This window comes from Cololabis saira, chromosome 19 (assembly GCF_033807715.1).
Source record: "Cololabis saira isolate AMF1-May2022 chromosome 19, fColSai1.1, whole genome shotgun sequence".
NCBI lineage: Eukaryota > Metazoa > Chordata > Actinopteri > Beloniformes > Belonidae > Cololabis > Cololabis saira.
The window spans coordinates 12085186-12111397 of NC_084605.1; the positions used below are offsets into that span (position 1 = coordinate 12085186).

General features: G+C 41.4%; 1 protein-coding gene across 2 annotated transcripts; it reads right to left on the reverse strand.

Moving 5' to 3' along the window:
* Positions 1-4596: 4596 nt before the first annotated feature.
* On the reverse strand, positions 4597-25930 carry LOC133419288 (ubiquitin carboxyl-terminal hydrolase 31-like). 2 transcript variants are annotated; one of them, XM_061708370.1, is made up of 16 exons: positions 24553-25930; positions 16583-16720; positions 16306-16394; positions 14870-14962; positions 14526-14661; positions 14118-14268; positions 12162-12342; positions 11960-12071; positions 11087-11181; positions 10659-10736; positions 10400-10529; positions 9585-9704; positions 9268-9493; positions 9001-9159; positions 7972-8124; positions 4597-7859 (listed from the first exon to the last, which is right to left on the reverse strand). In XM_061708370.1, the coding sequence occupies exons 1-16, from the start codon at positions 25105-25107 to the stop codon at positions 6331-6333; spliced, it is 3945 nt and encodes a 1314-aa protein (XP_061564354.1). In that variant the 5' UTR covers positions 25108-25930; the 3' UTR covers positions 4597-6330. The 2 variants fall into 2 exon arrangements, with proteins under 2 accessions (XP_061564354.1, XP_061564353.1); XM_061708369.1 differs by having other exon boundaries at positions 14118-14271.
* Between the last annotated feature and the right edge of the window lie 282 nt (positions 25931-26212).

Consider the following 26212-nt stretch of genomic DNA (forward strand, 5'->3'; position numbering starts at 1 on the left):
ATGTATTTACAGCTCGGTTCATAGCAGCTGATTCTAGGGGATGGAGTCGACCTCTCAACTTCCTCTAAACTCTCAACTTTTCTCTTCGTTGGGGTGTGCCTTCTTTGAAATCAGTGCAACAGCTTTGTCCTGCTCATATATGAGGTAGCGCAAATGCTCCATGATAAGAAGTTGGTTGGAGACGCAGATGGAGACGCTGGATAAATCTACTCTAATCTGGGTTTGTGATGTTATATACCAGTACTCGAGTTGTAAAAAAGAATCAGGGGGGATGTTGGATTTTATCATATGGGGACAGATAATTTGTGCTGATTACAAATAATATAATATATTACAAATAATAGCACTGACCAAAACACCTGCAGAAATACTGCAGGAATGACATAGCAGCAGTTAAATGCAGCCTTCTGTAAGCTTTAAATATCCACTGGGCTTACATCAAATGCATCAAAAAAAAATCTCATTACACTTAAAACAAGACTCATCACTGGAAAAAAAACTACAATTTTCACCTGTTTCAAGTAGATTTTCACTTGAAATAAGTAGAAAATATAAATTGTGTCCCACTGGCAGATTCTTCTACTTATTTCAAGTGAAAATTTACTTGAAACAGGTGAAAATTGCCAAATAAGTTATTTTTCTGGTGATGACTCTAAATGTTGAAATAGCAGTAAAACCACAATCATTGATGAAATGACATAAGGGATGGAAAGGGAGGATGATTTTGACCGTTTTTATTTCAGGGGGGATGCCATCCCCCCTCATCCCCCCTCAACTCGAGTACTGGTTATAACCCCCTCAAATCTGAGCTAATCGTCATAATTTGAGAGCAAGGGGACAGACCCCAGTTATAGTAACATGTTTGTGCTGTGTTGTATTCTTTGAAATAACAAACCCGCTCAACACTTCCGATTTTATTAATAATGTCCTGTAATAAACCAAGCTATTGCTCTGACCCAGATTCCCAGCAGGACACGTGACAGCCACATTACTCCACAACTCAAATTATTTCCATTTCACAATAGAGCCTCACAAATTATACAATTATTTTGTTTTCCTTATTCATTTTCCTGCAGAGATGCAGCATAAGTCTCACTATGTGACGACATCAACCTGCAATGTCTTACTACGTCCGTCATGACATCTAAGTGAGACTTGTTGCTGGATTATAATAATGCTCACATTTGATTTGCTTAAAAATGCTGTAGAGGACAAACGGAGTCAACATTGTTGGGACACAGTTAAAACCACCCCTCACACTCTTTTAATTTGTTTACCCCCCTTTTATTGCAATTGGCTGGGGTGAGCAACTACAGTATTTAATTTTGTTATTAGATGTTACGTTCTTTTAAGATAATAAAAATGTAAATGGTTAGAGGCTGCTCATTATTCATGGTTGCACATTAATAGTTGTAAATGTAAATGTTGTACAGGGTATAAACCATTTTTGAAACTATGAATTGTGACGCTACTACATTTCAAAGTTATTCAGATATGTACCCACTTCCCCTGAGACTGAGTTGTCTGACACACTAGCTGACATTAAAGTGTCCTAAAATCATGATAGACCTTCACAATTACCTTTTTGAACGTTTCTCCTTTCTTACACCAAACAAAAGCCATGTCATTGTGTCCGAGCAATTCCATTTTCTTCCGATGTGATCACATAAATGATGGTCAAGAGCTTTCTTTTTAGAGAAAAAGAAAAGCCAGGTGGGCTACCACAAAGGCAATAAAAGTGAGGTGTGGGTTCATGCTTGTCTGGTCAATATCCATAGAGAAATCATTTAGTGCAGTATTTGCTGGAGTATCTACAACAGTAAAATTTTTGTCTTTCATTTTATACTTAAATAAAATGAAACAGGTATGAATAATTTGAGGTGTGACTTATATGCAAGCTGCAAGTTGCATGTGAATGCATATTGGACCGAACTGAATCTACTCTGATCTCTCGCTGAAAATCAGCTCATCTCAGCTCATCTCAGCTCCCTGCAAACGCTCTACAAAACAAAGTAAGTGCAGACTGAAAGTAAATGAATATTCTCATGTCCCAGAAATACATAAAAAGAGAGCTATTAAATTACTTAGAGATTTTTCCTGTGAATAGCACCTTCTGAATCTTTAACACCAACACACTTGGCTTGAAGAGTGTTGACTTTAGCTGCTTCCACCTGCCTTTGAAATGTTCCACTTGTCTGTAATGTAACATCTTTCATGTGTTTTCTGTCATTGTGAAAACAATATTATGTAAATTAAATGCTTAAGGCTTTTAAATGGCCTAGATTCATTTTTGACTAAATGTGAATAAATAAAAAAAAATCCAAGAAACAACGAAGAAGAATAACTCCACATGCTGGACACAAGATCGTTCAAATGCACCACGTCTCAAACAGTAACCTAACTGCACTTTGAATTTCCCATAGAGGGAATATTATGTGTTATTGTATTACATTATTAATTTGAATATGAAACAATGCCACCAACCATCTCCAAACACTTCATAAATATGCTCACCATGTTGCAGGGAAGTTACACTGGATTAAATTGCTGTCTTTTATCACAGAGGTGTTTATAACAGTGTGGCCGCCCTCTGTATGTCACCTTCAGCACAGTAATCAATCCACTGATCCACCCAAGTCGCGACTTGTAAAAAGGTGAACGCTAAACACAGTTGCTCATCATCTGACAGCGTGTCTCATGCTGTAGTAGACTTTGCTGCAGAGACACTGAATTCTTGCCCCACGAGAGGCCCAAATTAGACCAATCAGTACAAACGGATTGGCTCGCCACATTGCATCAGGCACATTACTGTAATGTAGCGAAAGCTAAACATGTAAACTAATTCAGCAAGTTTGCTGCATTATGTTCAAGAGTCAAGAAGGGTAATGACACAGTTTGTGTGTGTTAAATCTGGATGAAAGTTGCTGAACCCTCCTCTGAAGTCTTGCTAATGAGGTTCTCTTGGAAGAGATACAATTGGCAAATGATTATTGATTCCAGCACTAGAGGAACCTGGCTCCTTAACAGAGTGATGTGCCAGGTTGCAGTCTGCAAAATTTTCTATTGACATTCAAACATGTATGTTATTTAAAGATTCTTACTTTATTTAAAAGGCTTAAAACAAACACCTTCTCTGATCATTAAACCTTCCTGCTCCAGGTGAAGAGAGGCTTTTTCAAGGCGCTTCGCACCAAGGGCGATTTTTAAACTTTCATCATTTTCCTGACTGTACGGGAGGTGAGAAAGTGAGGGTGAAAATGCAATTCCCAAAACTGATGACTGCTGCACAAAATTACAAGAATAGAGAGACAAAGAGGCAACATTAACTCTTAATATGCTCCGCCTTGGGCCAAACTAATAACGCCACAATTGAATCCACTCTAAATAAATGATGGTGCTGTAGTTTAATAACATACCATCTCCCTCAGTGACAGCATTAGATTTGACACTATTATATATCTTAATCATCCAACAAGTTCAAACTGAAGGGCATTTGTGAGGAACAAATTCCCACTGAGTGCTGCTTTATCCTCGAAACTCATTACTTCTGGGTCCTCTGAGACTTGTAGGCAAACATTGGGCGCCACCAAGTGGAGTTAATAAGAACTGTGGAGATTAATCACAATATAATCCATAAAGTAAAATGTGGAAGGGGAGCAAAAAAAAAACACCCAAAGCAAATATCAGACAAGAAAATATTATTTAATGATGGATTTTTCTCTGCCATTTGTATTGCATTGTCTCGCCACCACTCACTGCTAACCCCTGTGAATATGACAGATCAAGAAGACTCAATACACTCCAATCATATCATGAGCACCTTAGGGATTCGCTTAAAGTGAGACGTACATATGTCTGTTTATACTGCATATGCTGGGCGTAATACCACAGCATTAATGCACTGCAGCCACCAGGCACTGAAGATATATACACATATATATGTAAATCTACTAGCTCAGAGTTCTTGAGTCCAGGTCCAGGTCCCCGGGACCCACTGTCCCACATGTTTTATATTTCTCTGCTCCAACAAACTTGACTCAAACTGATGAGTCATTGACAGATTTGTGCAGGCCTTAGTGACAAGCTGAATCACTTGTGTTGTGAACAGATGAATATTGAAAAACATGTAGGGTAGTGGGTCCTTGGGGACCTGGATTTAAGAACAAGAAATTTGGTGAAGTGATGTAAACTCCTCCTGGAGCTTGTAAATCCACAGTCTGATGTTTTGTCACAACCTTTACAGATAAATTTGTCTTCTACTGGATCATTACATTTAGTTAGTTATGCTTTCCAGTGCAGCATTTCACAGTGAAAAATCTTATCTGCCTCGTCAAGCTGTATGAATTACTGTAGAATCTTTTGACACATGTGCTTAGAATTTCAAAGACAGAAATAATATTATATCCATGTATTTTACATGGAAGTCATATATATATATATATATATATATATATATATATATATATATATATATATATATATATATATATATATATATATATATATATATATATATACATATATACATATATACATATATATACATATATATATATGTTAATCTTTAGACAAAAGCTGAAGACAGTGTGATGGAACAGTTCTTTTCCTGAATGGCCCCTGCCTCTCCAACCGTCCAAACCGGACAGTAAGCCCGTCACCAGCTTCTGTCTTTGGATTAATTTTAATTTCCCAGGCTCTCAAAGTAGATCCATTAAAACCTCGAACATGTTCACAGCAAATCCCAAACTATCATGAGTGAAAGCAAACTGCACTGCTGGCTGCAAAGTGTGACGGAAATGTGAGACAAATGAATAGGATACGGAACAGATTCTTTTGCAATTGAGCTGATTTACTTTGAGAGTGAATGAGCAATGCTTGTCATTCATACAAAATGTATATTACTTTGGAGAAATGTGCAAACAAAGCTTTAATCAAGGATGCCTTAACATGCTCTCTGATGCAGGCATTTGGAAAAATACAGTTTGAAATAAATACACATCCAAAAGTAGCACTTCTACATACTCAGTGTGGGCATTAGCAAGAATCTGCTTGCATAGTCAAGTGCATGCATAAGCAAATTTATCATGCAACAACTGTCATATTTCTTCTCAGTCTAGGTTAATACAGTCAGTGTTATCTACTCTCAAGCTAAAGATGTGCACAAGCTGCGGTGTCACACATGAGCACAGAGGACAGGGCGGACTCAAACGCACCGTGGCGCTGTATGTACAAGAATGCCGTTCAGCGAAGGCATCACAGCTGTCTTTGAATGTGCTGCCATGCGTCGTTACATATCGCGTGAGAGGTGGCTTTTTACATTAACCCTGTGTTCAACTGAGAGGAATGTTCGGAGATGTGCGGCAGTCTGAAGAGGCTGATCCCCGCGGGGATCACTGGTGCCGCGGGAAAGTGTTGGCATAAGCAGCTGGCAGAAGGGCTGACAGGTGCGAGCTTGTCTGAAGGGGTTACAGGTTATTAGTAAAGAAATTGAATAAATAAACATCAAGAGCCAGTGAAAATCAAAGTCTCCAGGCGTTTAACACCAATAACACAAGCTGCGCTTCTCCTAATCCTCTCGATGAAAGTCAGACTTTCGCTCAACATAAGACAAAACTTTAAAGGCTGCTGCAGCGTTACTACACCGAAGAACGAATGTAAACAGTAATTCAGGTTAAATAGGCTAAACTGTATTTCACTCGAAATCACCTTTGAAGTGTTTAATAAATGTTAAAATTCAATTACAAATCTACGAACACCTGCAGTTATACAATTTAGACGCGATACTCCTTTACGATTATCTGAGGCACTGATGTTTGTTGTTGACATATGGCTCCCAATACTGAAGGAGAGTAGTACAGAGTGATTTTTGAAAATTATTCACTGCATCAGCACGTTAGAAATTGCCAAAAACCTCCTTTGGTGACTAAGCTGTCCATATTTGATGTATCTCACAAGGTTCTTTCCACTGTTGTACCTGCTTTCAATCTTGTGCAAATTCACTTTTATTTCCACCTCCAACTAAGAAGTTCCCTTCCCAACAATGCTGCAGACAGAACAAGGCAATAACGTAAATAAATGTCCATGCTTATTTACAATACATAATCATATTCATCAAAATCAATGCTATCCATACAAAGTGCTTTGTTAAAATCCATTCAGTAAGTAGATATTTAACAATGTGGACAATGAGTGTCCAAAATGGCAGCTTGAATTCAGTAAACACTGAAAGCTACGGGTGTTTTACAGGTGTTCGTCATCTTAGATGGTTAAAAAAAGAAAACACCTCAGAGCTGCACTAGAAAGATTGTTTTCTGCATCCTCAAACTAACATCACTTGGACCTCTGGCTAGATTGTGTAGAACTGATGGGGATCTTCCTGGACTGCATTGTCTTTTTAGCAGGCTCTTTCTTCGGGGGATCTTTCACGGTGGTCGACGACTGGGTGATCGTCTGTGCTCCGGAGAGCTTGGATTTTGCCGATGGCACGAGTGAATGTTTAGCTGCAGCTGATGCTTTAGAGGATTCCTTGTCTTTGGCTGTCGTTACATTAGTCTGGGCTTCTGAAGCTGTGTTTTGGGCCTTTTTGTTTGCGACCCGTTGGATTGCTTCCTTTGATAAATCTCCAGCGGGATCCTCTGGAATTCCTTTGGGATCTCCCGCACCCGCTTTCCCACTGTCGCTTGGTTTACGGGGATCCTTGGGCCTTAGAGCGGATTTAAAGAAGGACAAACCTTTGTCCTCTGTCCTACTGTTCCCTCGAGATCCCCGTGATGACGGAGCTGTGCTATCAGAGGAAACACCGACACTTGAAGATCGAAGACTGGTCATAGAGGAGCTACTGCTGGACCTCCCACCCGTTGCCTTCTCCTCCACAGCCCTCCCGGGCCTGCCGTTCGCTCTACTGGCAGCACTCGCCCTGGAGGGAGGACCTCCATGGCTAACCTTCCTCTCTGAAACTGCACTGGCCTGTGAAGATTCGCAGCTAGTGCTCCTGTCTGCTGCTCTAGTCCTTCCTGAAGCCGAGCTTTTCTCAGCTCCCCCTCTGGGCGATGTTCTCTTCTGAGGGTGTGAGCTCTGTGTCCCTGGAGAGCCGCTCTTCTTCTGCTCAGAATCAGGATGTAGTACCTCAGCCGTCTGGGAGGACACTTTCTTCGAAGGCGTCGCTGTTCTTGAGGAACTGCCTTTGCTTGTTTTCAGTGATACATTGCTTTTGTCCTTGGGGTTTGATGCTGTTGCTGCACTCTTGGACTGTGTTCGAGATGGAGACTTGTCAATGGCCGGCGATGCAGGGGACAGAGAGCTGGAAGAAGTCGAGGACGTGGCGGCACGCTTCTTCGGACTCCTTTCGCTTTCTAATCCGATCTTGGCCGAGGTCCTTTTGGCGCCAACGCCATCTGCAGTGCCGTTTCTTTGCTTCAGGTCCTTGGAAGCTGCTCCGTGTTGACCTGCAGCGGTGACTACATTGTTGTTTTGGCCCGTCTGGACGGAGCTCCTCTGCTCTGCCTGAGACACAGCCTTGGAAGCCGCCTGCTCTGTCGGCCTCTTGCCCCCTGAAGTACTGTCCAACGCAGCGAGGCTCGCCTTGCCCTCAGACGGCCTGTCTGGTTTAGGGGAACCAGTGAAACACGGAGGTGACAGCGGGTTATCGGACACTTCTCCTATCCTCTCCAGTGTCAGCGAGGAGGAGTGAGACTCCAGGGAGAAGCGTGAGGGAGAGTTGGAGCGCAGCTGGAGCTTAGCAGAGTGGGACCACGACGGTTTAGTGCCATTCTCACTCAGCACAAGTGGGCTAGCAATCGAAGATCTTGAAGAGAATGTTTGCCTTTGCATGCCTCTCATTGCTGGTCGGGTCGATAGGCCTGCAAGGTAAAGTGACATAAATCGTGACTATTTTAGAAAATGATCACGCTTGTCAGTCTAGAAGCAACAAACACAAAGTGAAGTCAGAATGTAGTTTTAAAGTTCTTTCACCATCGTCTTCGCTCCGTTCACCAGCAAACTCGGCAGACTCGGAGAGCGAGGCCAACGAGGTGCGTCTGGATGAACCAGATGAGGCTTGGCTCGGTGGACGGCTTCCCATCAGCCGACTTATCCAGTGCTCACACAACGAAGAACTGGTGGAACCTAAATGACCAAGCAGACAGCAGCTTTACATCTATTTCCATTTCACCTCAGCCAGGTGCTCCTGTCTCAAATGGTTTGATTTTGTTATTTTTCCCCTGGGGAAAGATTACTGTGATATGATAAAGAAAATAACATATTAGAGCCACAGTGGCATTACTTACCAAGCCACTTTTACAAATAGGTAGTCAGATTTACAGTTTTGTTCTGAACTATCATTACTTCACAGGATTAAGAAGATGTTACTTTCTTTCCATCTAACTAGTGTAATAACTAGGCCTGTGTTGAAAAAAATCGATTTTCCGATTCTAAATCGATTCTCTTATTAATTCCTAAAAATCGATTCTTACGTCTAAAGATCAATTTTTTTTAATTTTTTTTTTATTTTCTCATCATTTTCGCCAGGTGAACTTTAATCCCAGTAGTCGGACACACAGTTTGTCATGACACTTCTGAAAAATGCCAGGTGCTTCATGGCAATATGTGTGCGTGGTGACAGAATAAATTAGATAAGCTAAAATGATTTGTTTACTGCATGAACTGTTGCAATTTCTTAATTTTTTGCACTTTAAATGGATATTGAAAGGCCTGTTTGAGTTATTTATTTCTTAGTTATTTCACAATAATTATTGTGAAATTATTATTTCACTAGTTATTTTACAGTCATATAATTCAGTCATATAAAACAGCTCAAAAAACATTTTAAATAACACTAAGCCAGATCAATATTGAATCAAATCAAATCATGATAATCGATTCTGAATATTAAGAATCGGAATCGAATCGATTCTTGACATTTGAATCGATACCCAGCCCTAGTAATAACATTAACATGGTTGCAATGGAGAAATTGCATAAACCAATATTATGACATATTACCTCCCACGGAGCTGTTGGCAGACCAAGACGGTATCGTTGCACGTCTTTGATAGAACAAGATGTAAGCAGTCTGCTTGCAGACCTCACCGTCAGACATGGAATGAACATCACTATCATCAAAGCAATACCACTGTCCATCAATGGAGTTCTTACAGTGAGCTACAAATAAGAAGGAAGAAAATGTTACAAACGTTATTTGCAAACAAAAAAAATCAGTTGGAACATTTCAGAGGCCGCAGTGACTGGTTGTTTAAGGAGCTTTGTTACCTGTGTAATGCCCCCCCTGCATGGTCCCGTGATGGTTGCACACCGCATACAGGTCATAAAGGTAGTCCTCCGGATCTCGCCCCATCCCATAAGGTCGTCTCCATGGCGACCAGTGGGAGGGGAGGCTCCAGCTACTCTGGCTCCTCTTTACCATATGGGGCGCCATGTCCATGCCTATGAGCGGGAACTTTACCATGTTCTGCATCTTCATACGTCGATCCCCATCCTGACGTTTTACAGATGACGTAAGTTGTTTTTTTATTTAGTTTGTTTGAGCAATGACAAGATATTTTTGTAAAAGGTTTTATACACGGTACCTGTCTAAAACGTTTCAGGTGAAGTATAAGGATGTCTGGGAGCGTCCACAGACTGAGTTTGATGCTGCCCTGCTGAAGCTGCTTGCAGTGTGGACATCGCCACGCATCATCGGGCTCAAGCTGAAATTAACATGAAAAATAGACGCATTATTTGGGATTAGGTAAACTATTGCACAACTTTTAGCTCTGATTATTCTCAATGAACATTTAGTCTGCTGATGTATTCTCAGTATTTGTACAACTCTGTATGGTGTAATGCAGTGATTCCCAACCTGTGGGCCGCGGCCCCCTGGTGGTCCGCGGAGGTATTGCAAGTGGGCCGCCAAATAATTTCCAAAAAAGTATGATATTTTTTGGGGGGGGGAATATAATTATATAAAAATATACAGAATAATGTTTTAAATGTTAAAACTCAGTTATGTTTAAAATGATATTAAAAATGTTTAAATATTAATTTCATTATTTTGTTTTGTTTTCCTTCAAGTATTAGACAAGTGACAAGCAAATGAGCAATAGGAACTTTTGTTGTTATCGGTCGGACCACTTTGCAGCGGGACTGCATTGCACTTGACTTATTTACGTTTGATGCTGATACCTGAAACTGGAGTATAAAGATGGATAGCTGGCTAGCAACAGGGGGAATTAAAAAGTTCGGAGGTGGGCCTCGAACATTTTTGAAACATTAAAGTGGGCCCTGAGTTGGAAAAGGTTGGGAACCACTGGTGTAATGCATTGGTTGATGTTGTCTGTCTCTGACCAAACAGTAGGACATAACGGTTTTACCTGCAGCCTATGTTACACGAAGTCCAGCCTACCTGTTCGTCTTTGGTGTAGAGTTGAAAACACTGGGCAAGTGAACAAGTCTGAGGCTGCAGATGCTGCTCCTTCACTTGACGAACACTTTCAGCATCCGGGATGTATTCGTCCTCAGTTCTTTTGAACAGACTGTGGGCGTAACATTGCACAAGTCACAGAGGGATCACATGAATCAGTCTCTAGATCTGGCAGGAGGCACAACACCTCTCACATCTGCCTTGATTTTAATGAGTGGGGGTGTTTGAGTCCGTCACTTACTAGTCTTTCGTCTCCTTGTCCCATTCAACAACAATTTTGACATGAGGTGGCCCTCCTGGACCACAGGACTTGAATGCCCTGTTAAAAGAATGCAAAAGAAAGGGACATCGTAGTTTCCACTTTAGAAGTGAGAAATATGGGTAGAAATGTGACATCACGTCGGGGTTCAAATTTCATTTTGGTCCCATTCTTTTTATTTAAAAAAAAATCCATGCAACAACCACAGAGGTCAATGCCTTCTTAGAAAAAAATCAATAAAAACCAGACAGGCCATTACACATCTCGGGAGATATTCTAACGTCAATACTTCTGAAGACATACCCTTGCTCCTCAATCTCCACGAAGTTAAATGGAACACACTGCAGGATTTATATAATGGCAATTCTAGTGGTGTAATACTGCCCTCTGGTGGCGGTGGGTGGCATTACCTCTCCACTGAGGGATGGCAGAGCGGCTGCTCCTCTTGAGGCAGCAGATAGGTTATTCCAACCACTCCTACCACACGCAAAGTGAAGGGCCCTACCTGCAGGACATTAATGAAAGGACTTTTTTTTTTACTTTCTACATAAACATAACCACAAGAAAAAAAATAAATAAATAATAATAATAATAATAATAATCACTGGGTTTGTATGTGTATATTTATGTATGTGTATGCATATGTATATGTATATATATATATATATATATATATATATATATATATATATATATATATATATATATATATATATATATATATATATATACATATATATATATACATAAAATATAGTAATAATGCACTAGGGCTGTGCGATTAATCGATTTTAAATCTAAATCGGATTTATTAATCAAAATCGATTTTCCTTTTTTGCAGCTGGTTGCAGACAGAGCTCGTCTAGTCATCTTTGTTTGGTCAAGAAAATTGTACATGTCACTTTACTAAACTCAAGGAGGATTAACAGTATCTTTCAATTGCACTTCATTCCCAATAGGGAAATTTGTTTAAAATATTTTATCTTTATTTTTAAAGAAAAATAGCAAACAATTTATTCCATTGTCTTTTGTAGTTTTACCAAAAAAATCGAAATCGAAATCGAAAATCGGGTTTTCAGAGAAAAAAATCGGGATTTTATTTTTGTCCAAAATCACCCAGCCCTATAATGCACATATATATGCCTTTGGTTTCTACCATCATGGTATCAACCATTAATATGTGTGCAGACAAGGTAAAAAAAGCAGAAAAAAAAACAAAAAAGAAAACATAACCACAAGATTATTACCAATACCAGTCTGGAGGGCATGTCAAGAAGATGTACCTGCACCAAGACTCCAGGCCGTAAAAGATGCCTCATTTTCTCCAAGATCTCTTTTTGCAGTACATCCCATGTAACTGTACGCTCCAAATACAGAATAAAGGGATTCCCAAATCTGCAGGAATTTCAAAAACAGTCACATTTGAAAACAAGATATCAAGATGAGTGCACTTAAATTCTGACACACATCTGTCCAGTGAAGCACCTGCGTCCCTGCTGTCCCGCACAAGCTCTGTTACACACCAACAGCACGATCTTCTCTGCCTGTCCACTGTTCTTATTGGGACTCGGAGGCGGCGTTGTGGGCTCCTGTATTTGTGTGGACATCCTATTGTTATCTGTGCTGTACTTCAAGTTGTTCTGATTGAGATTTCCATGTGGACTCCCTAAAAATGACCACACCAGGGTTTAGAAAGACAAATAAAAACAACCACACACACAGACTTGCACAATAGATCAGACATCTATCCAGCATGCTGGTCTGGATGTGAAGGAACGACTTCATTTCTATTCTGATCTCAACTATTTCTACTGTATTAAAGGTATAGTCTGTGATCGTATTCAAAAACATTTATTGTTATACTGGCTGAAATGGTCCTTCCATGCTGAGAGTAGCCAGTGAATAATGTGTTCAGAAAAAGGAAAGAAAAAAATCCGACCTCTCTGACAGCTTTAATCCTGTAAAAACTCTAACCAATCTGTTTTTTGTGCACCGAATGAAACGGATTGGTCAGAGGACCAGAGGATTGGCAGGGGGGAAAGAACCAATCAGATGCCTTCATTTTAAGTCCCGCCCACGCCCCCCTCTGTCCCATGCGCGCACTCGTCACGTCGAGTCACGTTTGCTGAAGAATGGCGCAGAAAACGAGAAAACGCAGCCAAAAATACCACCTCCCCAGTATGGGGGTCCGTGGGGATGAAGGTGTCTCCATCCCGGCGAGGTCGGAGAGCGCCGGTGCGGGTGGCGGTGCCGTGCAGGCTCTGTTGCCACGGCTACGCCGTAGGGTACGGCGTAGGATACGCAGCGACACGCACCATTCTGCGTTGGTGTAACGCGGAACCATAAATCAGCCTTCAGTGTGTGCTCTGTCTGCTGTTCTGAACTTCTCTGTTGTTCTCATTTTGCTGGGACGTCGGGTCCCTCCGCCGAGACACAACTTTTGCGGTATGCGTTCATTGTTGTGTCTAAAAATGATGCGCAGTGCCCACCCAATCAGAAACGGTACAGATACGGGGGCACGGTGGCGCAGCTGGTAGTGCAGCGGTCTCACAGCAAGAAGGTCCTGGGTTCGACTCCCGCCGGGGGATGCTGTGGGTGCTGAAGTGCGTGTTAGTTCCCCCATGACTTCAGTGCCCACACCATGGGTGGGGTTGGCGAAAGGATCTTTCTGTGTGGAGTTTGCATGTTCTCCCCGTGTTCCCCTGGGTAGCTAATGGGAGCTACCCTCACAAAAACATGCACACAGTCCTGGGCTATACATGCCCCCTCTGGCCAACCGGGGCGCCAGATGGGGTGGGGAGGATCCGGCCGGAATAACGTGATCCTTCCACGCGCTACGTTCGGCCGGAGAAACCCCACCCTGTCTGGTGAAAAGATGCGGCCTGCTCACTCCTCAGGTTAAGGAGGAGACCTGAGCTCAGTGCAGGGCCCTCCCGGGGTTGGTAGAGGATGGCAATGCCCAGGACTGTCAGTAGGTAGGAGCACGGGGTGGTAAAAATGGGAAAAAAAAAAAACGGGATAAAAATATTAAAAAAAAAAAAAAAAAAAAAGAAACGGTACAGATATTCTGTGATATTTTTTTAGATTTATAAAAAAATAAAATTATAAAAAAATAAAGGATCCCCATAACTTTGTTTGGGTGGGCACAACCCACGCCTGCCCCCCCCTAAAACCGGCCTCGCTTACAGGTGAATGAGACATGGGGTAGTTTTGTTGAAAATGTGCTGTCCAAAATGTCCTGGAAAACTCGACTCCTGAAAATGCGCGTTCCCCAAAGTTTGTGGGGGCGTGGCTTTGGACGGAGCGCTGACGGGAGGGGGAGGAGGGGGCGGGGCTTAGAGGAGGTGCCACTTTCAAATCTTGCTAGCTCTCCAACTTTACAGACTATACCTTTAAGACATAAAGCGAATTGAATGTATAGGAATGGACAGGATGTTGTACCCCCACGCTTGGAGCGGATCTGCTCTGGTCTGAATAGCTCAGGTGTCTCGAAGGCAAAGATGGAGTCACTCTCTTGAATGATCTCAAGGTCATCATCGTCGTCACAGAAGGAACGATGAAAGCCATCAAAGTACATCTCGGTGAGGACTATCTGCTTCAGAGAAGGTGAACAAAAACACTGTGTGGGCCGATTGTTCTCAACATTAGTCATGTACAAATGATGAAAGCTGTCAGCAGTGGAGGTAGAAGAGGTGCAGGCATCAACAAGGCACTAAGTGCCACATGTCATCTATTAATACCAAAGCAGTCATGTAAAACAACCTTTCACCACGTTTCCTGTCAATCGCAGACACTTTTGTCCTTCAATTTTGCCAAAGTAATTGGTTTAAGTTTTAAAGGAAGCAGCACCTGTTGAGAGGGGATTTTGGTCTCTTGGGCCACAGCTTGTCTTAACCTGGAAACGGTGCCAGAGAGAGGCACAGCCACCCCAACTCTCATACAATTGGAGCACTTTCCTTGGTACACCACTGTCACATACAGAGGCCTGAAAAGAGACAGAATGAAATTGACAGCTTGTTTCATAACCACAGCTCGACTGATGTTATAAACATAGACAGCATCTTCTAATTTTAACTTTCTGCTAGCTTTGACGCCTCCTTTAATACTTGATTCACATTGGGTTGCAGTTTTTTTTTCTTTTTTGCCATGCTCAATATTGTCTCATTCAGGAGCTACACACAGAGTTTCCTTACCGCGTGTGAGGTACTGGGATTGGCAGTGAGATGCAGAGGAAAGGATCAAACGTGTTGCTCTGTTTCTGGCAGTGAGGGCAGGTCAGAGAAGACCTAAACACAGAGATGCAGAGAGCAACCAGATGCATTTCAGACTTTGCTGGTGCGTCATTTTAAAGCCATGTAGCAATGCCATTGCTGACCACATGGGGGCACCATATCGCATACAATTGAATGTGTGAAGTGCACCTCTGGTGGGACAAAACGGGGATAAAAAAGTATTAAAAAGACCCGCCAGACCAGTCATCAGCACAATATTGTCAGTGGCTCTTTTGTCAACACAGCAAACACAGATGTTCCCATGTGGTCAGATCTGGTACTGCAACTGAGAGGCTTTGAAGATATTTTGTATCCAAACAAAGCTGATTAGCTTTACACAAAACAAGATCAGTGGAGTCAGTAACACATTCATCCCTGCATATCTGACGTATAACCTCCTCCAACTTATAGGGACCTCCTTTTTTAATTGGACCAAAATCAAAAAGATCCTCAGACTTCACTTTGGTAGTTGAATCTGGAACTAGATGCAAGAGAAACATTTCAATTGATGCTCACCGAGACATGTGACAAGTGAAGCACCAAGAGCAATTAGCCCTTAGAACATGGAAATACTGACAGATTTATGTAATATTTCTGTTGTTTTAATCTGATTTGTCTGTATGAATGTGGAAGAAAATAGATGCAGCAATCATGCAAAATGATAACAAGCTCACAATATATATATATATAATCCCCTGAATAATGCATTCAGGGGATTTTGTAATAACTGAGCCATGTTAGAAGATATTCTCATGTATTGTAGCATGAAATGGACAAGTGGATTAACGACGGCTGCGCTGCACTTGCAGGAAGGTCCTGCTGACTCACTGAGATGGTTTAATGGGAAACTACAGTCAAAGAAACTGAGCGGACGTTAATGCCGTCCATCACCTTTATTTTTGATGGTTTGACAAATCAAACTATTTGCTGTGAGTCCATACCGCCCATCCCTACTGTGGAGGTCATTTTTATTCTTTTACTTACTACTATGAAAATAAGGTCAAAATGTCAGTACTCCGGGCCAATAAATACCAAGTAGCATCGAAGTTGGGTAAGAAATTGGATTGGAAAAAATGAAAAGGTGTCCACTTCCAGTAGCAGGATGGTCACAAATTCTGATCTCTAGAGTGCTGAGTCTGATGTAAAACCTGTGGTGTTGCATCAATACCCAAATCTCTTAACGTTCAACATGGGATCAATGTCTCCATTTGTTTGTGCTTTCCTAGAACTAACAGAGAAATGGTGAGAAAACTGTGGACTTAGCCGTTTCTGTTAAATAGCCCCCTTCTTTTTTTTTTTTTTTTTTTTAGCTATTTTTATACATTTTTTTGTTGCATAGATATGAATGAGCATTTCACCTGTATTGTGCCTGAAACAGCTCCTGTACAAAAGAGCTTGGTGCTGGCAGAGGAGATCCTTCAGGAACAGGTTCTTCTTCTACTGGAGGCTGGAGACATAACAATGACAAGGGCAAGTTATCTGGCATCATGTATATTGGTTTATTAAAAAATTAGTCAGTTGAGCAAAGAAAAGACAGGCAATATTTGGTAGAAACACTCAGAAATGCTGATTATACTGCTCCGCTCCTAATACTCATATTTACAACATCTGGCCATGGTCTTCATTTCTGTTTACCTTCCTGGGGGGTCTGATGTCAGGGTGGACGATCTGGTTGAGGTCTTCATGAACTCTGTCGAGCAACCAGAGGAGGAATTCCTGTGCATCATGTTGGGAATTACCTCTGAACTGCAGGGCGCTCTTCGACACCACATTCTGTAGCCACCATCAGAAGGAAAACCCCAGATTTTAGTTACTTTCATTTGAAATGGAAACGGATTCAAGGTACAGTGAATGCCACGTCTGTATTTTTCGACTTTGTCACATCATAAAATATTCAGTGCATGTAACCAGTCGGCACAATCTTAAAGGTCAGCAGATCTACAGTGCAGCATAGAGAATCGTTTCAAAGCAAGGACACATGCGGGACGAAGCTTCCCCGTAAACAACAAGCTGCTGGAGAAAATAACAGCGTGTACTCGGGGATGGGAAGTCACCTCAGTCCCCTCTACTCGCAGCGGCTATCAAATGTCAAAGGTCTGAGGACTGTGTGCAGTCATGACATCGCCGCTGAAACGAACCTGCTCATTTTGTAACTATTTCAAATGCAGCTTCAGCAGAGTAAGAGTGAGCGTGAGTTAGGGCTGGGCGATATATCGAGATTTTAATATATATCGATATATTTTCACACGCGATATGGTACGAGACAATATCGTTTATATCGATTTAAAAAAACAAAAACATTTTCTTTTTTATCATTTTGATATAGCTTATTTTGTGACAAATTGACTTGAATGTTTTATTTGAGATTTGCACAAATGTTTTGTTATTTGCACAACTGTCAACCTCAGAGGAAAAGTCTGCCTGTTACTGTCTACATTGTATTAATTGCACAGTGTATTTTAATTTAATTGTTATGCAGGAAAGGGATATTTGTTTTATTTTATTCAAGAAGCATTTTTATTCTATATATGCAGGCAGTTTATTTTTATATCATTTGTTTTATACATTTTGATATTGAGCAGACCTCTGTTAATAAAGGAACCTGTGTGACATTTGGCACGAGGCTTTGTATTAAAACAGACTGTTTTTTAAGGGTTTGCCTTAGAAAAAAATGAAGCTAACAGAGATGCTATGCTATAATGCTTTGGGGGAAACCCCAATTATGTCACAGAAAAAATATCGATATATATCGAGTATCGCCATTCAGCTAGAAAATATCGAGATATGACTTTTGGTCCATATCGCCCAGCCCTAGCGTTAGTAGAGGTCTGCAGCTGAGAGCAGATCTGAGGAAATGGGAGGGGTTTAGCTGAATATCTCTGTCTTTTTGAGAAATCACACCTTGACAAAAACTGTTGTTTTTTTTAATGAACTATGACACAAAGTAGGATCAAAGCAAAGGTGTTAATGTGATGTCACAACCAATGTACAGTATGGCACTTTCATCAACTGGCCGTTGCTTTTAAAAGGCTACGTCATCAATTCAGCTCTGCATCTCTCATGAGAGGAACAAACTTTCTGACAGTCTAAGGCTCTCGGGTGAGCTTGTGCATGTCTAGATTCTTAAAACGAGGCCCGTCCAGCCTGAAAGGAAGAAACATGACACATTTGAACAGAGAAATATGACAGAAATACAAAGAGAAACCACTTCACAGAGACACTGTGCAATTCGGAAGCTCATTATGCCATCTCCAGTTCTGTGGACACATTACTTGTATTATGCATGGATACCACAAGGCATGAAGGCTTAACCCTTTCACGGACTGATCAAAGTCAGTGAGGATAATAACATCAGCATCATAATCCAGTAGGGCTGGGCGATATGGACCAAAAGTCATATCTCGATATTTTCTAGCTGAATGGCGATACTCGATATATATCGATATTTTTCCGTGACATAATTGGGGTTTCCCCCAAAGCATTCTAGCATAGCATCTCTGTTAGCTTCATTTTTTTCTGAGGCAAACCCTTAAAGAAATGTCACACAGGTTCCTTTATTAACAGAGGTCTGCACAATATCAAAATGTATAAAACAAATGAAATAAAAATAAACTGCCTGCATATATAGAATAAAAATGCTTCTTGAATAAAATAAAACAAACATCCCTTTCCTGCATAACAATTAAATTAAAATACACTTTAATACAATGTAGACAGTAACAGGCAGAATTTTCCACTGAGGTTGACAGTTGTGCAAATAACAAAACATTTGTGCAAATCTCAAATAAAACATTCAAGTCAATTTGTCACAAAATAAGCTATATCAAAATCATAAAAAAAAAAAAAGATTTTTTTTTTTTTTTAAATCGATATAAACGATATTGTGTCGTACCATATCGCGTTTGAAAATATATCGATATATATTAAAATCTCGATATATCGCCCAGCCCTAATCCAGGATGGAATAAGGAAAACAAACAAAACAAGCTATTTACTGACATTAATCATAAAAGATGCCACAAATAACCAAAGTGGTTGAATTTTGACGTTTGAACATCTCTTGGGATCATCCATGACAGTTTGAGTGGATACCGCTCTGACGGCACCTCGGATGGTGAATCACTGAATCCTGAAAACGCCTGCTAGTGAGAGGCAACCGATTCGGAGACACGCTGTATCCTTCCTTCCTCGTGTCCTCACAGATGTCTCCCTAAATATGTCTAAGTGCTCTCTGTTTGGGCTCAGCGTGCGGTCTGTGACAAGAGACATGAAACAATGGCTTGTGCTCGCTAAGTTGCATTAAACACTGACCACAGAAGCAGTTTGTGTTCACGTAGCCACTTTTGAGACATTCGACTGCAGAGCCAAATGTAATCTCTGCCAAACATTTGAAGAGCTAGTTGGAGGGTGGGAGTACTTTAAAACCTATTGAGTGTTTTGTTTTTTTCTTTTTTCTGTCAAAAGGCAAAATCCAGTCAGTAATATTTAAACCAAATGTCCTAAATGTGCTTTGAAAGCATCAGTTTTGGTCCCAATGTTTTAAATGTTTCTATTGTGGACACCAGACTTTACAAATATCCTCTTTTTTAAACATACATGAGATTTATTTCCTGCTATGGTTGAACATGTTCAGTCCCTCTCGCTGTAATGAAAAGTATCTACATCCAGACCGACTCTTTGTACTCTGGCTGGCGAGCAGGATAGGAAAAAATGAACAGAAATAGTAACACTGGCAAGAATAAAGAGCATGCTAAATGGCAATTCAGTTTCTCTATTTTTTGTATTTTGATCTTTTTAAAAATAGACTATGAGACAGAGCTGGGGGAAAAAAAGACCCTAAAAGTGCTCTTGTGAGGGACAAACGTGTTTTTATTTACGGTTCCTATGGTTAAAACTATTTTAAAAAGATGAAAAAGTAAATACGTATGGAGTAAATGCAGGATAGGCAATAACATATTAAAAACTACATAAAAAATAGTCATTTATGAACATGTAAGAGTTTTATTTGATCCCAGATGCACCTCTGGGACTCAGCTGACCGGCTAAAGCAGGAAGAGGAGAGATCGTTCATCCCTAAACACTGACTTGGTCTGTTTGCTGGATTCATCAGGATGTACTCTAAAGTGTCTGTTCATAGCCGAGAGTGAATATTACATAAACTGTAATTGTACTGTATGTATGAGCTCTCCACCCTTGTAGCTATCGTACAGAAACGATCCTTTATCAAACCAAATGAGCGTTAACGTTTCATTCCTGTAGTATTAAACTGAATAACTGGTTTGCACTAGAGAACAAGGGACACGGGAAACCACAGGTCCCGTTGACAAGAGAATCAGGAGACCAGTAACCTGGGAAAGTAAGCAGGCTTCACTGCTAATCATTGCATCTGACCCTGCCCGATTAAAAATGAAATAACATGATATTAGCCAATTAAATATTTATAAATACTGCTGACTATTTATTTAATAGGCTGCATACTTCGGCGGTCATTTAAAAGAACAGTTGTGCAAGTGTTCATTTTTCTGCACAGGAGTAGTGGAGATTACAGTTTATCCTATAAGCTCATTTGCATTGACTACTCTGCACAAATCAACACTTCTTTGTTCATTCATTCAAATTGGTGACTTAATGTAGCTGTGAATTAGGGACCCTGATGGGCAGCAGCATCAAAAAAACACCACTAACACTGATTATTCAGTCCTGAAATCCTATACACATGGACAGATGTGTTGATACTGTTCAGTTAAGGAAAGAAAAGCCCACAATGGCCACTGAAATAACTTGAAACTCAAAAAAGTAATAATAAATAATAATTTCCCAAAACCTGACTAAAATCTGACATTGCTTTTGAATTGTGGTTCAGCTTAATCATTTAAAAATAAAAAAAATAAAAATGAAACTAGCCTGCACAAAAATAATAGGATCCACAACTTAATACTTTGTTCAACAACATTTTGAGGCGACCACTGCAATCAAGTGAGACTTCGATGAGACTTCTGCATCTGCACACAGGTATTTTGCCCCAACTGTTCCAGATGGCTCAGGTTTTAAGGGTTTCTTCTCTAGACTGCATGTTTCAGCTCTTTCCTCAGACGTTCAATAGGATTTAGATCGGGACTCATTAAAGGCCTCCTCAGAGAAGTCCAGTGTTTTTTTTCTTAGCCCTTCTTGAGCATTTGTAGCTGAGTGTTTTAGGTAATATCATGTTGGAGGACCCATGACCTGCAAGCAAGAGCAAGCTTTGTTGCACTGGGCAGCTCATTTCACTCCAGAATGACTCGATTGTTCTTAGATTTTATTCTACTTTAAACAGATTCATGACACCCTGAACCTGCAAAGCAGCTCCAGATAACCAAGCCTCCATGTGTCTCAGTACCTACAGTCTTCTTTTCTTTGAAGGCTTCGTTTAGCATCTGTGCATACAGGACTGTCTCAGAAAATTAGAATATTGTGATTTTCTGTAATGCAATTACAAAAACAAAAATGTCATACATTCTGGATTCATTACAAATCAACTGAAATATTGCAAGCCTTTTATTATTTTAATATTGCTAATCATGGCTTACAGCTTAAGAAAACTCAAATATCCTATCTAAAAAAATTAGAATATTCTGGGAATCTTAATCTTAAACTGTAAGCCATAATCAGCAATATTGAAATAATAAAAGGCTTGCAATATTTCAGTTGATTTGTAATGAATCCAGAATGTATGACATTTTTGTTTTTTTAATTGCATTACAGAAAATAAAGAACTTTATCACAATATTCAAATTTTCTGAGACAGTCCTGTATATAGCGCTGATCCGACTTGCCAAAAAGCTCCAGTTTTGGCTCATCTCTCCAAAGGACATTCTCTCTGAGGCTTTGTGGCTTGTTATATATACGCTTCGACACTTTTTTAGGATTTTTTCTCAACAGTGGAGTCCTCCTCAGTCGTCCGCTTTGGCTCAAACAGCAACAGATGTAGCGATCTGACATTGATGTACCGTGACCTTGGAGCTCACCTTAAACCTCTTTGGAAACTGTTTGGATACCATTCCTATGATCCATGTCATCAATGTTCCTTTTGTAGACACGTCCGAGAAGGTTGACTATTGCCCATGGACCCTAGATGTCTGAATGAGGTTTGCAAGTGACGTCAGAGGAACATCTTGTAGACTTTACCTAACCCTCAAAACTCCAACGTCCCCCGGTCTGGGGAGCTTGATAATAGGATGCAAGTACAGTACAGACCTTCTCATTCAAACAAATGGGGAAGTGTGTCCAAACTTTTGGTCTGTACTGTATGAGCAGAATAGGCTTAGGGTTCAAAGGTTAACATAAGTGTCTAAAATCTTCCTTGTGATCTCATCAGACAACCCTCTCCTTTGCTTCCTTAGTCCATCTGCACTGTGGTGAACACCACAATTTTCATCCTTTGAATAAACAGACTTGACTGACTGCAAGGCTGAAAACACTTTTAATGTGAATCGCTGTATTTTGTTTAATATAATTTTCTTTTTTTTTTTCCTAGAAGCACCTATGTTTTTTTTCAACATTGTGGGTTTTTCTTTCTTTAATAAAAGGGTACTGGCACATTTAGCCACGTGTACACGTGTGGTTTGGATCTATGTGAGGATGGAAGGAAAAAAAAAAAACCTGGTACCAAGAACCAAGCAAGGTGAGGCAGCGTTCAGTTATTCTGCTCCTCACCGGTGGAACAAACTTCCTGTAGACCTGAGGTCTGCTGCAACTGTAGATCCTTTAAATCAGGCCTAAAAACATTACTGTTTACTGAAGCGTACTCCTAAATTAAATACTTACCTGCTGTATTCTACTGCCCTTACTTTTTAACAACTTGTGCTTTTTATTATTTTACCTCTTTTCTTATAAATGTATTTCATTTTATTTGTTATTTACTGTTTAATTGCATCTTGCCGCTTTTAATGTTGACGTAAAGAACTTTGAATGCAGACCCGGATTAACTCAGTGTGGTTCCCCAGGGTGACTACACTTGAAGTGCCCCCCTCGTCCCACATTTTACAATAAAAAAAGGGAAATTTACTATGGTTATAAAGACCATAGATTTAGATGAATGTATTGCTGAAGTAGCCTACATGCTCAACAATCATACGACAAATAAATGTAAGACAAGCAACCAACTAACAGTAACACCACAGATAGACATGAGTCTACAAACGCCGTACTACACTGATGCTCCAATCAGAATGCACCTCACATCCTAATGTAACACCACATGTTAACTATCGTCATTTCCATCATGTATGGTCTGTCTGAGGACTACATGCAAAACTATTACAATATATGACTAAAAAATCAAACAGGCTTACTGAATGAGCTGATGTGAAGGTAGGGAGCAGCACACTCACTCAAACGCTATATGTTAGATTTTAAGAATAAAACCTTGACTTCTTGTGATTTGTTTGAGTTATAACACGGGGAATAATACCAATGTCATCATCAGATGAGGGAAGACGGACTTTCCGAAAAGTGGTTGGCAGTTGTCATGTGTGTCCAAACAAACAAAAGCGTACACAGTGAGCTTGCCTGACTGTCCCCCCCCCAGCACGTCTGTCCACCATGGGGTCATGGGTCATGATTCAGGCATTTGAGTCATAGACTGTGTTTACATGCAGTCAATAACCCTTTTAAAACCCGAATATTAGCAATAACCCGGCTTTGCACGGCCATGTAAACAACAATAACCCTTTGAATAACCCGAATTTGCTCATATTCGGGTTTTTAAAAACCTGAATATGACCCCCTAAAGGAATTTGTTTTCTGCGCATGCTCTATTCGCAAGGAATCTTGGTCTTTTGAGTCCAGGACGTAGGCTACTTATAAACATGGAGAAACGCAAGACCAAGCCACACTTTAGGAATGAGGAGGAGACAAATTATTTTATAAATGTAATGAAGGATATGAACATTTGTAGACGGTAGAAAGTACGGGGATAGCCAGATTTACATGAAGGTGAGTGAAAAGTTGCATGAAGCAGCATTTGTTTTGAATTTGGATACAGGAAGAAGAAGCGGAAATGACGGTAATTGCGTCATGACTTTCTTTGTGCGTCGCTGGTTTGATCCAGATATCCCAAATGATTAATTACCATGTATACAGGGATAACCCTGTTTGCTCACGCATGTAAACGGAATATTCCCAACGTTTCAGTAACCGGAATATTAGCAATAACCCGAATTTTGACTGCATGTAAACGTAGTCATAATGTCTGTTGTTCTGCTGCAAACTCTGCTGTCTTCTGTTGTTTTCATTGCATTTTCTATGTTTTGATTTTTGTACGGCGACCTTGAGTGTCATGAAAGGCACCTTTCAAATAAAATTTCAATGATGATTTTATTATTATTATTATTATTATTATTATTATTATTATTATTATTATTATTATTATTATTATTATTATTATCATATATGGTCCAGTTAGTCATTTGATTTGGTGTCCCCTCATTGGCTGGGGCCCCTGGGCGCTCGCCCGGTTCAGTATATGGAAATCCCGCTTGGTTTGAATGACCTCGTGTTAAATTGTACCATACAAATAAACTTGCCTTGCACAGACCACGTGACGCACCTGCAGGAGCTCAGCCTACCTTGAAGTCTCTGCTGTGCTGAGGAGTGTACTCGAAGGTCCAGAGAGCCCGCACCAGCCCGGACAGCTGCTCGGTGACCCCCCCCTGGTCCTGCTGCTGCTGGTCCTGCTGCTGGCCGCCCCCCTTCTCGGCCCCCGGGCCCCCGTTGCTCTTCACCTTGTCCCCGCCGGAGCTCGCCTCGCCGCCCCTGAACTGCTCCAGCGCCAGGTACTCGGCGAACAGCTCCGTGTTGCTCAGGCACTGCAGGATGGCGTTCATGAAGCAGGTGTTGCCGTGGTTCTTGAGGCCGGCCACCCCCGGCACCTTGTCCCCGAACAAGGGGAACCCCCCGCCGTCGCTGTCGTCGGACGGCACGGAGCCGCCGGTGAGGTTGGCCGCGGACGGGCCGTCGTCCTGCTCGTCCTCGGCGGCCTGCGTCTCCGTGCCGAAGTGCGACAGCGTGGACAGAGTCCGCAGAACCCTGTTCATGAAGCTGCCCACGGAGCGGACCGAGCTCCTGCGGAACAGCTTCTTGCTGAAGGATTTCTTCTCCTTGCTGCTGACAACTTTCGACATGATGGCTTTTCTTTTCTTTTCCCCTTTTTCCGCTGTGACGCCTTAAATTCTCAAAAAGCACCGCGTCAATCAACAAACCCCCCCTGGTTCCGTCACGGCTCCATCACCTCCTCTTGTCTATTTTCTTTTCTTTTTTTTTTTTTTTTTTTAAATCAAGGCCATGGCATATTTCACAGAAACACAAAGGCCTGGCAGTTCTAGGGATCATAACATTTAAAGACACCAGGGTCGGATCAGATCAGCCCGCTTTGCAACACTGCGTCGGATTGCGTAAAGAGCCGCGTCCAGGACGGAGGATGTGGATACCTGGGCCAGTCCCGCGGCCAGCAGCCATCATCCTCTCCACATGTCGGCCCGGTGACTTCACATCACCGATTACATCAAAAAGGTTTCAATCTGTATCGGGCATTCACATCAAAGCAGCCGCTCACAATTAGATGATGATTCCTCATCATTTATTAAAGGAACTGCAGCTCCACCCTGTTAAAGGGATTTCTCCACGCAGTCGTCAAACGTGCTGTTGTTGTTGAATAATAACGACCCTGGGGGGGTGGTTCATTTCCCCCTCGGCACGTAGTCGCAGGAGCTCTGGCAAACTCAGGAAGCCCCGGCCGGAGGGACGCGCCGCTCCCTGATGCGTCTCAGCGCTCACGGCCATGGCTGCGCTCACACAGGACGGACGGACGCGCTTCCATCTCCAACTTGTTTACTCCCTCTCTCTCTATCTCAATCTCCTTTTTCCTTTCCTCACCACTTGTCTCCGAGGGTGTTATTTCCGTCTCCGGATGGGATTGAAGTCGAGGCCGCTTCTCCGGTGTCCACCATCACATGTGATGTACACAGTGTCGATACTGCAGGCAGCAGGGCGGCAACGGCTGACGTCACAGCCACGCACTGGTCCATGTTGGAGGAGAGCAGGTACAGCGGCATGTGATGCTCAAACCAGGGGCGTCAATTGGGTATGGCAAGGTATGGCAGCCGCCACACATTTGCTTCAAGGGAAAATGTAAATGTTTGTTTTTTTAAATACATTTATGGAATAACTACAAATGCAAATAAGAACAACATGATCGATTTCACTAGTTATTATACACTGCAAAAATTC

Coding starts and splice junctions, on each gene's coding strand:
- LOC133419288 (XM_061708369.1), bottom strand. CDS start 25,107: ATGTCGAAAGTTGTCAGCAGCAAGGAGAAGAAATCCTTCAGCAAGAAG. Junction 10,530..10,658: donor GACAAGGAGACGAAAGACTA/GTAAGTGACGGA, acceptor TTACGCCCACAG/TCTGTTCAAAAGAACTGAGG. Junction 9,160..9,267: donor GCAGGGGGGGCATTACACAG/GTAACAAAGCTC, acceptor TCTTATTTGTAG/CTCACTGTAAGAACTCCATT.